Below are 12,479 nucleotides of genomic sequence, written 5' to 3'. Positions count from 1 at the left end.
TACAATACAGAGATGTGAGCATTAAATTGAATAATGAATATAAATCACTGAGCATAGTGCCTGGCACATAGGAAGCATTCCATATATGTTGGTTATTTTTATTATTCTTGTTATTAATGACTCATTGTGGCTCTTATGATTGTCCTTCTGGCTTTTCTTTGACTGGTATAATTTGTACTATATAAATTGGTATAAATTGTCCTAAAATTAAGACTGCATTAACTTTCTTGGGGAAGACTTCTCTAATCCCTAGTCCAGATCAGCTTTGTTATATACTCTCATGAAGCCATCCTTTTTCCTTTAGAACACATCATCGCATCAGTAATTGTACACTCATTTTTTTCATCATTTGATTGTGTTCTGTCTCCTCCGTTGGACCTCAGGTTACATGAGATCAGTGACAATGGTTTGCTTAGAATTGTATCCCCAGAACCTAGCATAATGCCTGGGATAGGGATGAATAATGGCAGGAAGCATTCACTTTCATTTAAATGATTAACATGAATTCTGTGCTCAAGTTAATCTCTCCCCCTCACCACAATTTCCCTTGTTTTGCTTGTCTTCTTCTAGTATGTGTCTTTTAAACCTTACTAAATCTAACTTTTTATAAGGTAAGCTCTTTAAATGGTACAAAGTTTGTGGTTACAGATGGGTATAGATAGACGTAGATATATAGATAGATATGTATATTCATCTTTCATAGTATAATGTATTGATAATAGGTATCTAGTAATAAATAGGTATTGAGTGAATGAGTGAGTGGGAAAAAAAAGCCATTGATCCTAATGATTCTAGTACCCAGGAATAACTGAAGGGGAAGCTGCCTGAAGAACTAAGGATCAAGTGGAAGATTTGCCATAGGAGACGGGAGGTCATGCACTGACCTGGAAGATAACGCTGACATAGCCTCATATACTCTTCTTTCTAGTGGAAGGTTTTAGAACTCGGGAAACAAATTAGTGCTTGATAGACATTAATTTCAATTTATTTTGTGAGCTTGAATCATCACTTTGCCTTGTAAATATTTACAATTCTTATTAGCTATGCATTCCCCTGACATTTAAACTTTATTCATAAGCAGCCTCTGTTATGACCTGTAATTGCTAATAAAGATGGGTAAAAGCACCACAGATAGGGGTTGCCACAGATCACTATGGAAATGACACTCTTTCCTGCTCCTTGTGAAAACAGCATTGCCACACTTTGGTCTACTTTGAGGCAACTCACCTCTTCAGAGGTGGAAGATAATTTCCAGAAAGTTCCATGTGAAATTGAATGAAATAGAACAATCAGTTGAGTCCCTGCTACCCTGTGAACCGAGATATTTGGTACCTTGTCAACAAGGAGAAATTAAGCTCATCCATGGGCACAGAGACCCAGGTGCTAATACACAGAACGGTTCACTTTGATTTTGCGGTTCTCTGAGGACCTAAGGAAGAGCTCGATCTGTATCTGATTTCTTATCCAGCTGGCCAGTGTTATGTTAGGCTCCTGCACCGCGTGCACCAGGGGAACCAGTCAGCCTTCCTTTCAGCCATCTTAAATTTGTTTTTATCTAACTTCAAAAATGTACACATCAGTGTAAATAAAAACTAACATTTAGGTTGCGTATGAGATTTTGAATACCCAAGACTTAGAGTCTCTAAATTGCATAACCGGCTCTATTTTCTACAGAGTTTTCCCTTCCTTATCCCCTAAGTACTTCTCACTTGAAGGCTCCACAGCCATGTAAAATGTACTGTGTCTCTACTGAAACTATGGTCTTTCCTAGCTGATCTGCCCCTCTCTATGTACTGGGTCAGTATATGACTCCCTCTTCAGCTAGGTGACCAAATATTTGAGAAATGGTCCTAAAGAAGCTGAGAATATAATCAAGGAGAAAACCCACAGGCAAAAATCTATTTGCTGACCAGTTCATTCTTGCATTTGGTAAATATTGGCTTGGTGCTAGGACTGGAAGTGCAATGGAAGACAAAGCATACTGCCTGCCCTCAAGGAGTTGATGGAGTGGGAAAGGCAAGAAAGAGGGAATTACAGGCTATGAGGATTTCATGCTCTGATGGGACAGCACAGTGGGCCATGCAGCGTGTAGAGGGCTTCAAGGAAGCTCCCAACACGCCCCTCTGCTCAAACCCACCGCAGTGGTTCCTTGGTTCCTTGTAATCTCTTTGGGTATGATGTTTGGGTTTCTTCTTTTTTTGTTCTCTTCTCTCTTGCCTCTCTCCTTCCCTCCCCTTCTCTCTCTCTCTCTCTCTCTCTCTCCCTCAATTAGATTCTAACTTTCTACTTATATGCTCCTTAAAATAATTTTGAGAAATTGTTCCTTCCACAGTCTTAACTTGGTATCTAAATTTTTTTTGATAAAAGTGAATAGATGTGAGAATTCCCTGTCAGCCCACTGGTTAGGACTTTTCACTTCCACTGCAGGGGGCATGGGTTCGTTCAACCCCTGGTCGGGGAACTAAGTTCCTGCATGCTGCGGGGAGCAGCCAAAACAAAAAAAAAGTGAATAGATGCAAAGGGTGCAATTTTCAGCATATTACAAACATTGGCATGTTAAAATATAAGTTGTAACACTCTTTTAAACGTGTTCAGTGGAATTTAAATGTCACAGAATCTAAATACCCCCCATACACACACTCTCTTACACACAAACGTACACACACTCTCTTACACACACACACACAGACACGCCCTCTCACATACATGTGCACACACACAGACATTCCTTAGAGAGTCTCTTTGCACCCATGCCCCGGCCAGGTTTGAAGAATGCCATTCTTTAAGGCTGTTTTTCTCACTTCTTATGTATCCTTTGTGGCAGCCAGTACCCATGTGCCAGACCTTGGCTAGACACTTCACATGTATCATCTCATTTAATCCTCAGCAACCCTCTGAGGTCAGTACCATTATCTGCATTTTACTGTGAGAAAAATGAGGCTAAGAGAAGGGGTTTGAATCCAGGTCTTTCTGACTCCATATCCTGCACTCTTGACTGTTACTATATACTTAGAGTTCACTGCAGTAGAGGGATTTTAGTGTTCAAATCTGTGTGGAACACCTCAAAGAGAATATGTAACATCCAGCACCATTCCTAGCACTGCTTTGCTTTTCTCCACATCATTTACCAGCATCTGGTAGACTGTATAGGCTACAGGAGTGCTGGGATTTTGTCTCTTTTGTTCACTGCTATTTTCTCAGTGCATAAAACCATGTCCAACATATAGTAGGTGCTCAATTAATATCTGTTGGGTAATAAACAAGAGTTGCTGCTATAAAGCCATTACTATTGAAGGAGACTCTAAACATACCAGTGGTTGCTAAGTGATCTGATCAGCCTTCCTGGCTTCTGCAATAATTAGATAGCAGTATGAGGTATAGATCAACAATCTACTGATTTTGGAGTGAAGGATTTTTATGTGCCAGTCAATATCAAGAAAAGAAGGCTCTAATCACGCACCTAAAGTGCTTGCTGAGCATCAGATTAATGACAAACTGCATTTACGTAATTCAGGTTTTTAAGGAGAACATAGTCAGGTAGCCTTGTTGTAGGGCTATGGTAGGGATGCATCTTGTAGCCATCACAGCCTGCCCTGCACAGCCGGGAGTTTGAACAAATCAGGGCATGCTTGAGAGCATGGTGATGGCAGCCTCCCAGAAATCCCCCAGGACTAGAGAGCCTTCCAGAAGGTGTCTAAGCCATATACCCTGCTGGAGCAGTCACAGTTGGGTGAGTCTGACAAACTGGTAGGGCAGCCTGACAGAAGCCTCTCTGGGGGTGGGCTGGGAACTGCAGAGTGTTCTGGGAAAGGATGCTGTCTTAGGGAAGAAAGAGCCAGACATGATAAACATGACCCTTTATCAAGGGAACAAATGTTTATCTGTCAGAGCGGGTGGAGATTCTAGGTATAGCATCATTACTGCTAGTCTCTGACTCACCCTTGAGCACTTATCTGGGTCCTATAGAAAAAGAGATCTACAAGAAAAGCTGGAAGCTTTTCTACCAAACTTTGACATTCACTGGGGGCTCTAAGAGAGTATCACAAAAACGAGGGAGCCATTCCCTACATCCATCCCCCCACCTCCCAAGGGCACAGCCCAGCAGGCATTTATGACTCCTTTGAGTCTCAAGAGGAATAGCAGAGGCAGCTTCTTGGCCTGGAGTAGTAGTCAGAAGACTTGAGCACTGAGTAGTTAGCAAGGAGCCCCTGCTATGCCTGCCAGGCCTGGGAGAGTAGCACAGAACAGCAGCAGAGCAGCTGTACCCAGCTGAGAACCAGGGACCTGCAGCAGCAGAGCCTAGCATGCCCCGGGTTGTACCTAGCAGTGGCCGTGGACATGCTCCCTGAGTGAAAGGCAAAGCAGGTATCATCAACAGGGTGGAAACTTGGTTTGGTGGAGCAGTCCTGCTACATGGGAATGAACTGATTCCTGGGTCCTGGGAGACTCTCCCAGGGCAGCCTCCTAGAGGGACTTGGGTGGTGGAGACTTTCCAGGGAACCTAAGCTCTTGAGTCACTTGAAAGGGGCCAAAGACTGGTATTGGGGGCTATGTAGAAAATAATCTTTGAGTGTCTTATTTCAGCAACCTACCATGTCCCCAGTCGTCCCACAGTTCACTAGTATTTCTCTCTTCCTCTCCTCCTCTGCCAGCTTCCTAACTCAAAATTTCTGTTGGCTCAGAGAGACTGCTTTAATTAGTTGAGAGGGGAAAGCATGCCTGTTTAAAGCTACAGCAAATATGTGAAAGATGGGTAACCTCTTAGCCATTCCAGGTGTATCTGAACTTTAAAAGCTTAACTCAAGTGAGTCTCCTTCAGACAGCATGAAAAGGGGGAGTAAAGACTCTTAGGCAGTGGGAGAATAGGGGGAAAATATTTGTTCATCTTGTGAAGAAACATTGGTAGGATTAAGTGACATGACCCAGCTATGAGGGAATTGAATTAAATAAGGCTTAGACTTCAGACTCCTTGGAATTATTATGCTCTGTAATATGGAAGGCAGATTTATTCCATAATGAAGGCCCTGGATAAGACTCATACCACGAGTCTCACTCTGTGCTATGGCACTTTTGACATGGAGCAAAAACTCACTTTATGCTAGATAAATGGTTTTTGAACGGTAGCACCAAATGGCAGGATAATTTTAGACTTTGAAGGATGAGAGTGTCTGTCCATTCATAACAGTACCTGGTATTTTCACTGTGATTTTCCACAAAGGGCTCCAAGTGCTTTGAAAAAGTGATCTCATTTCTCTTTACAAAATCTCAATGAGGCAAGTGCTTCAGTACATTATGGATTGGCACAGTAGAAACCTTCCTCTAGTCATCCTCCCTGCTGTCCTTTGAAACAGCTGGGGACTCCAATTTATCAGCTGACTAATGAAGTATGGTGGTACTTGTAATGTAGGAAAAACAATGATATAGGAAGACAAGATGGTTTATTGACAGAAAGGTTCTATGATAAGGGTTTATAGACATAGGAAGGCACTGAGATAGGTCTGTGAGGCTGTTTATGGTATTCTCTTAAAAAATAAAGGACTAAAGATATTGACAGTTTCCTTCCCAACTCTGTACCCCTCTTAGAGAACATAGCCACTTTTCCTTCCCATAGGGTTGGGTCCTACAGTCCTTGCTAAGTGGTAGTGGGGATTTGCGATTCCAGATCTCTAGTTAGAGCCGGGTAGACGTGGGCGAGCCTCTGACCCAGCTCGGTGCACTAGATACTTGCTCAGGAATTTAGCATTGGTACATAGCAAAACTGGAAAGTGGACAGGAACACCAAGATAGTTTCCCTCTTCCCACCTCTATCTACCTTTCTGGGACCATGGGAAACTTTCTGTTTGCCTCTCTGAGAAGCTCTAAGTTGGTTTAAAAAGGAAGCCTTGATGGAAAACAACCTAACTCTCCATCAATAGAGAAATGATTAAATCATGAGACAGCTCTACCATGGAAAGCTATACAACAATGTGGAAAAGTGGAACCTTTTGATGAACTGATCACTTCCTAGACTGACCTCCAAGATATATTAAGAGAAGAATGCAACTCACGGTGTAGGAGTGATAGTACACCACCATTTGTATAACAAGAAAGGAAACATATAATGCCTACTTAGACCATTTACATTTAATATAATTATTAATATGGTAGGGCTAAGTCTGTCATTTATTTGTTTTCTGCTTGTTTCCTCTGTTTCTCATTTCTCCATTTCCCTTTTCTTGTCTTCCTGGGGGTTGTTTGAGCATTTTCAAGGATTCCATCTTGATTGACTTCTAGTTTTTTGGAGTGTATTACTTTGTGTATTCTTTTTAGTGGTTATCACAGTCTACTGATAACAGTGTTTGACCATTTGAGTCAGGTGCAGAAAGCTCACTCCCATTTAGGTCCCATTATTCTCTCCACTTTTAAATATCATTGTCTTGAGTATCAGATGATATTATAATTTTTATACCAGTCATCATATATTATTTAGAAAACTCATGAGGAGAAGGATAGTCAATTGTATTTACCCATATTTCTGTGTTCTTCATGGTTCTTTCTTCCTTTCTGATGATCCAAGATTGCTTCCTTCATCATTTTCTTTCTTTGGAAGAACATCCTTTAGCCATTCTTTGAGTAGATCTGCTAGTGATTAATTCTTTTAGTTTTCCTTAATCTGAGAACGTCTTTCCTTTCCCATAATTCCTGAAGTATAGTTTCACCAGATATAGAATTCACAGTTCTTTTAGCACTTGAAACATGTTGTGTCCCTTCTTTCTGGCCACTATTATTTCAGATGAGAAATCTGCTGTCATTTGAATTACTGTCCCCATATAAGCATTGTGTTACTTCTCTGTCTGCTTTTATTTTCTTTGTCTTTAGTTTTCAGAGGTTTAATTATGATGTGTCTTAGTATGGACTTGTTTAGATTTATACTATTTGAGATTCACTCAGCTTCTTTTTTAAAAATTTATTTATTTATTTATTTATTTATTTATTTTTGGCTGCGTTGGGTCTTCGTTGCTGCGTGCGGGCTTTCTCTAGTTGTGGCAGGAGGGGGCTACTCTTCGTTGCAGTTTGTGGGCTTCTCATTGTGGTGGCTTCTTTTGCTGTGGAGCACGGGCTCTAGGCATGCGGGCTTCACTAGTTGTGGCTCGTGGGTTCTAGAGCGCAGGCTCAGTAGTTGTGGCGCATGGGCTTAGTTGCTCCGCAGCATGTGGGATCTTCCTGAACCAGGGCTCAAACCCATGTCCCCTGCATTGGCAGGTGTATTCTTAACCACTGCATCACCAGGGAAGCCCTCACTCAGCTTCTTGATTTGTAGGTTTACATGTTTTGCCAAATTGGGGGAATTTTCGGTGGTTATTTCTTTGAATACTCTTCAGTCTCACTCTCTTTCTTCTCCCCTTCTAGGACATGAATGCTGTAAATGTTAGATCTTTCGTTATGGCCTCGCAGTTTCCTGTGACTGTTTTCAGTTTATGTTCTCTTGTCCCGATTGCATGCATTGTATTGATCTGTCCTGAGGAGGACACTGATTCTTTCCTCTGTCATCTCTAGTCTACTAGTGAGCTCATCCAGTTAGTTATATTATTTCTGTTATTTTTCAGTTCTTTAATTTCCATTTGGTTCTTCTTTACAACTTCTGTTTCTTTGCTGAAATTTCCATTTTTTTCACTTGGTTCAAGAGCATTTGAAATTCCTTGTTGAATCTTTCTTATGATGGTTACTTTAAAATACTTAGATAATTCCAATAACTGGTTCATCTCTGTGTGGGAGTCAGGTGATGATCTCTTCTCATGCAAGCTGGGATTTCCTTCGTTCTTTGTATAAAATGCGTGATTTTAATCTGGACATTTTGGCTATTATGTTAGGAGACTCTGGGTCCTATTTAAATTTTTCATTTTAATAGACAGTCAGTTTGTTTGGGTTTAGCATGCAGGTCCTAGCCTACTTTTGTGGTCAGTGGTTCCAGTGACAGTCTAGTTTTCAGAAACTCCATGGTGCTATTTTGGTCTGCTTGGTTTGTCTCCTGCCTCGGGGGCTGCTACTGGTGCTTGTTGGTACTAGTTGAGGAAGTGAAAGGAGCCTTCCCAGGCTGGATGTCTGGTGCCTTTAGGTGGGGGAAGGGAATCTCCAGGCTGCAGGGACAAAAACATTTCCTGGGCTGGGTGTTTGTTGTGGCAGAATCCCTCTTGTTAATTTCCCCTGTAAAGTGGGATCTCTGGGTGGGAGAGGGGAGGCTCAGGCTGGTGGGAAAGTCCTCTGGCTGGCTCTTGCTAGGCGGACATTCAGTTGGTCCTCTTTGCTGTTTCTGCTGGGATTACCTAGAGTTGTTGGCAGGACTTCAGTTCAATTTAGAGGAAGAATAGGACTACCTGGCTGCCTTCCATTGCTAGAGCGGGTGTTGGGAAAGGCCAGGCCTGGATTACCTTTTCTTGGGTGCAGAGTTGTAAGATGCCTTGTCACTGTGTTGCTCCTTTGGTCCTGTGATCCCTAACCAATTCATCTCTTCTTCTTCCATCTACCTTTCGAAGGTTCTCTTTTTTTGTCTCTTGTGTTATTTCCAAGGGTTTTCATCATGCTTATTAGCAGGGAGGATCTGTGAGAGACAAGCCTGTACCATCTTGCCTAGACCAGAAGGTCTCTTTATATGTTTATATAGCATAAGATCTCTCTAGAAGGGTACACAGGAATTTCTTTCCCTGGGGAGGGAACGTGGGGGATATGAGGTAGGAGGGAGAATTTTTTTGTGTACCTGTTTATGTGTTCTCATTGTAATCAGGTGAATATATTATCTATTCAAAAATAAAATAAAATATTTTTTAAAAATATTGGATTTTTTGAATCCGCATGGATTCAACAGTTGGTAATTTTATTAAACTTCACTGACTTTTAATTTCACTATATTGTCACTGCTTTGATCCAGATCCCTGAATATAAGAATAATATTCTCGGGCCTCCCTGGTGGCGCAAGTGGTTGAGAGTCCGCCTGCCGATGCAGGGGATACGGGTTCGTGCCCCGGTCTGGGAGGATCCCATATGCCGCGGAGCGGCTGGGCCCGTGAGCCATGGCCGCTGAGCCTGCGCGTCCGGAGCCTGCGCGTCCGGAGCCTGTGCTCCGCAACGGGGGAGGCCACAACAGTGAGAGGCCCGCATACCGCAAAAAAAAAAAAAAAAAAAAAAGAATAATATTCTCAGTGGATTTTCAGTCTGCTCATACATTTTGAATAACTTGCAGAATACAAATGTGTAATTTAGTTAGAAGTAGATGCTTTTGGCAGCATACTAGTGCCCTAATCAGCTGAAAAAATAATATTTGTATGACATTAAAACAAAATTAATAGGAAGACACTGATTACATGAAAAGACTTTAGGTTGTAATTATTAAACTTGCAAACAACTCAGCATAATTAGTGTCTTAATTAGGATATGACTTGAAATTTTAGCTTACAAAATAAATAAAGGCAATTAAAAGTCACATTTGTAAAGTAAAGCGGGCTTTAGAACTTATAGTTAGACATCACTTTTTTTCTCATTTGGGGGATCATCTTTGTGTAGGATATTATGCTTACAGTGCATATACTTTGATTCCCAGTCCCACCCCAGCACAGTGTCTCAGCCCAAAGCATTAAAGGTCAAGTTTAGTGACCCTTCACCAAGGACATCTACCCAGAGGGGGCTGAACAGCTCCCAGCCACATTCCTGGGTAGCTCTAGGGCACAAATAAACAGCAAAGACTTTTTCTTCTCCAGCACCTTAAGTAAAATATAAACTAGAAGATTGATATTGACTTGGATCAAAATCTACCATTTTCACAGAACTATTTGGATTCAAATGAAAATTTTCACCACTGTCATTTATTCTTCAGCACATGCTTCTTGAAGATGTTTCAGGTCCCATAGTTTACCACATGGTGAAGGTTCCAATTCAAAGCCAAAGAATTTTCCATCAGTAGATAAAAAAGGAGAATTTAATAAATTTTGGTGGGCTAGTGATTTGGGAAAAAAATTAATCTGGAATCCTATCTTCATTCCTCATGTCAAAATAAACTCCAAATGGATCAAAGATTTAATATAAAAGCAAAATCATAAATGTACTAGAAGAAGATAATGGTTAATATTTTTATAATATTATAATCGGGAGAGACTTTCTAACCACAACAGATAAAACAAAAGCCATAAAGGAAATGACTAACAAATTTGCCTACCTAAAAATATTAAACTTCCATACAACAAAAAACAAACAAAAATAGGTTTAAAAACCGAATTCAAGGCCAAAATCAAGAAGTAACTGATTAAAATCTGAAACTTTCATTTGTATTTTGATTCATTTTTCTTCTAAAGGCACAGCTTTATTCCTCAATAAGTTAGGAAGTAATTGGAAATATGCATCATCATTTATGTACAAGGATATTAAGTATAGTGAAAATTAAAAGAATTTGCATGTTAAAAAGTAGCTCATAAAATAATTAAGTTACAGAATAGCCATAGGCTGCAGGCATTAAAAATCACAATATTAAATAGCACCAAAATATTTTCATGATAGGATCTTGTTAAAAAGAAAGCTAGTTAGTTGATGGGAATGTAAATTGGTGCAGCCACTATGGAAAATAGTGTGGAGGTTTCTCAAAAAACTAAAAATAGAACTGCCATATGACCCAGCAGTTCCACTCCTGGGTATATATCCAAAAAAGCAAAACCACTAATTTGAAAACACATGCGCCCAATATAGGGATGGGGGAGTGGGAGGTACAAACTACTGGGTGTAAGATAGGCTCAAGGACGTATTGTACAACAAGGAGAATGCAGCCAATATTTAGTAATAACTGTAAATGGAAATTAACCTTTAAAATTGTATAAAAATAAAAAAAATTAAAAAGAGAGAAAGAATTATATTTTCCTAAAATATGAAATGCAAGAGGTTGGAAAAAAATTTTAATGAAAAAATACAACAAACTAGTGAATGTAACATAAAAGAAACAGACTCACAGGTATAGAGAGCAAACTAGTGGTTACAAGTGGCCGGGGAGGGACAAACTACTGGGTGTAAGACAGGCTCAAGGGCATACTGTACAACACAGGGAACAGAGCCAGTATTTTGTAGTAACTGTACATGGAAAGTAACCTTTAAAAATTGTATAAAAATAAATAAATAAAATGGGGACAAGACAAAAAAAAAGATAGCTAGTTAGAGAATATAGATCAATCCAATTTGAGTGTAAAATGTCTTCTCTAGATTTTTTTTAAAAAACTGGAAGAAAAAAATATCAGTGATAATTATCACTAGAGGTAGAATTATGGATAAATGTTATTATCTTCATTTTTAGTGATTTCCAAATTTTGCACAATAAGTCAATTATTTTTTTACTGAATCCTTTTTAAAATTCCTTGATGCTTTGAAGAAAAAGATATTTCAATTTTTCCCAGAAGTAGCTAACTTGGAATTAGATCGGATATGAAAGATCAAAACTGAAGACTTGAACAGCATAGCACAATACGGCAATTACAACGAAGCTCCACTTTATATGTTTTTTTAAATCCCTCTACCAGATTTGCTAATGCTATCTCATGTGGGTTAAATCACAGCTCCTGGTCATTTGCAGTGTTTGTCTGTATGTCTGTCTCTCTCTAACAGTGCAGGCCTAGAACACAGGCGACCTTTTCCTAAGGCCCAGCATCACAAGAGAGTTCTTTCATAAAATCAGTGTGATGCCTGTCCATTCCCAACGGCTTATGCTGTAGAATAGGGAATGGAACATGAGTTCCAAAACTCATGTTTACCAGGTCTCAGCAGGAAGCTTATGTCTTTAATTGGAGGCACTCGCCAATCACAAAATAACTCTCACTAGCAGTACAGGCAATATCATCATTGAACTTCCTCTGTACCTGTATGTTTTCTTAATTTCTTCATTTGATGCTCCCTTATGCAGACCAAGAATTTCATATAGAGCTTCTCCAGATGTAGACATAGTCCGCTGTCTTTGGTCAGGTGTGTTACATGCCATTTTCTCAAGCTGCAAAACCAGAGGGGAGATAGCCGTGAGGGTTATGCACACTGGATCCCACTCTCTCAAGGGAAGATAGTTCATTTCTGACCTTTTGTAAACTGACAATCTGAAGTACACCTTTGTGTTAGCTGCGAAAGGAGGGGAGAAAAAGGTTAGGAAAGCCAACACTAGAGCTTCAAGTCAGTCGGGGTTTTAAAGGCTACAGGCAGCCATGCAAATGGAATATGGCTTTGTCCACATGGGTAAATAGAAGCAAAATGTTATCTAAATATCCAGCTAACTCATAATTGTTAAAAATCAGTCCTCCCAAGTCAGGCATATATAGATTTTTTTGGTCAGAATTTGCATAACTCCTTTTTTGTATCTTTTCCAAAGTTAGCAATGGAAATAATCATCTACTTTACTTTGAGGCTATTGGCCTAGCCATTGTTAGAGTATGAGTTTTTTTAAAAAAACAAAACAAGCAAAATGCAAAAAACTAACTTTCTGTAAG

At 40.0% G+C, this 12,479-nt stretch overlaps 1 protein-coding gene across 1 annotated transcript in view; it reads right to left on the bottom strand.

Moving 5' to 3' along the window:
* DNAJC5B (DnaJ heat shock protein family (Hsp40) member C5 beta) overlaps nt 1-11,983 on the bottom strand; it is a 47,249-nt gene extending 35,266 nt beyond the window's left edge. Inside the window, exon 1 of the mRNA XM_060116327.1 lies at nt 11,865-11,983. Within this exon, the coding sequence (XP_059972310.1) occupies nt 11,865-11,983 (119 nt within the window). The remainder of the gene's footprint in view (nt 1-11,864) is intronic.
* Between the last annotated feature and the right edge of the window lie 496 nt (nt 11,984-12,479).

Source organism: Mesoplodon densirostris, chromosome 13, assembly GCF_025265405.1.
Source record: "Mesoplodon densirostris isolate mMesDen1 chromosome 13, mMesDen1 primary haplotype, whole genome shotgun sequence".
NCBI lineage: Eukaryota > Metazoa > Chordata > Mammalia > Artiodactyla > Ziphiidae > Mesoplodon > Mesoplodon densirostris.
The sequence above is the reverse complement of the archived record's forward strand: the minus strand, read 5'-3'. Positions and strand labels throughout refer to the sequence as shown.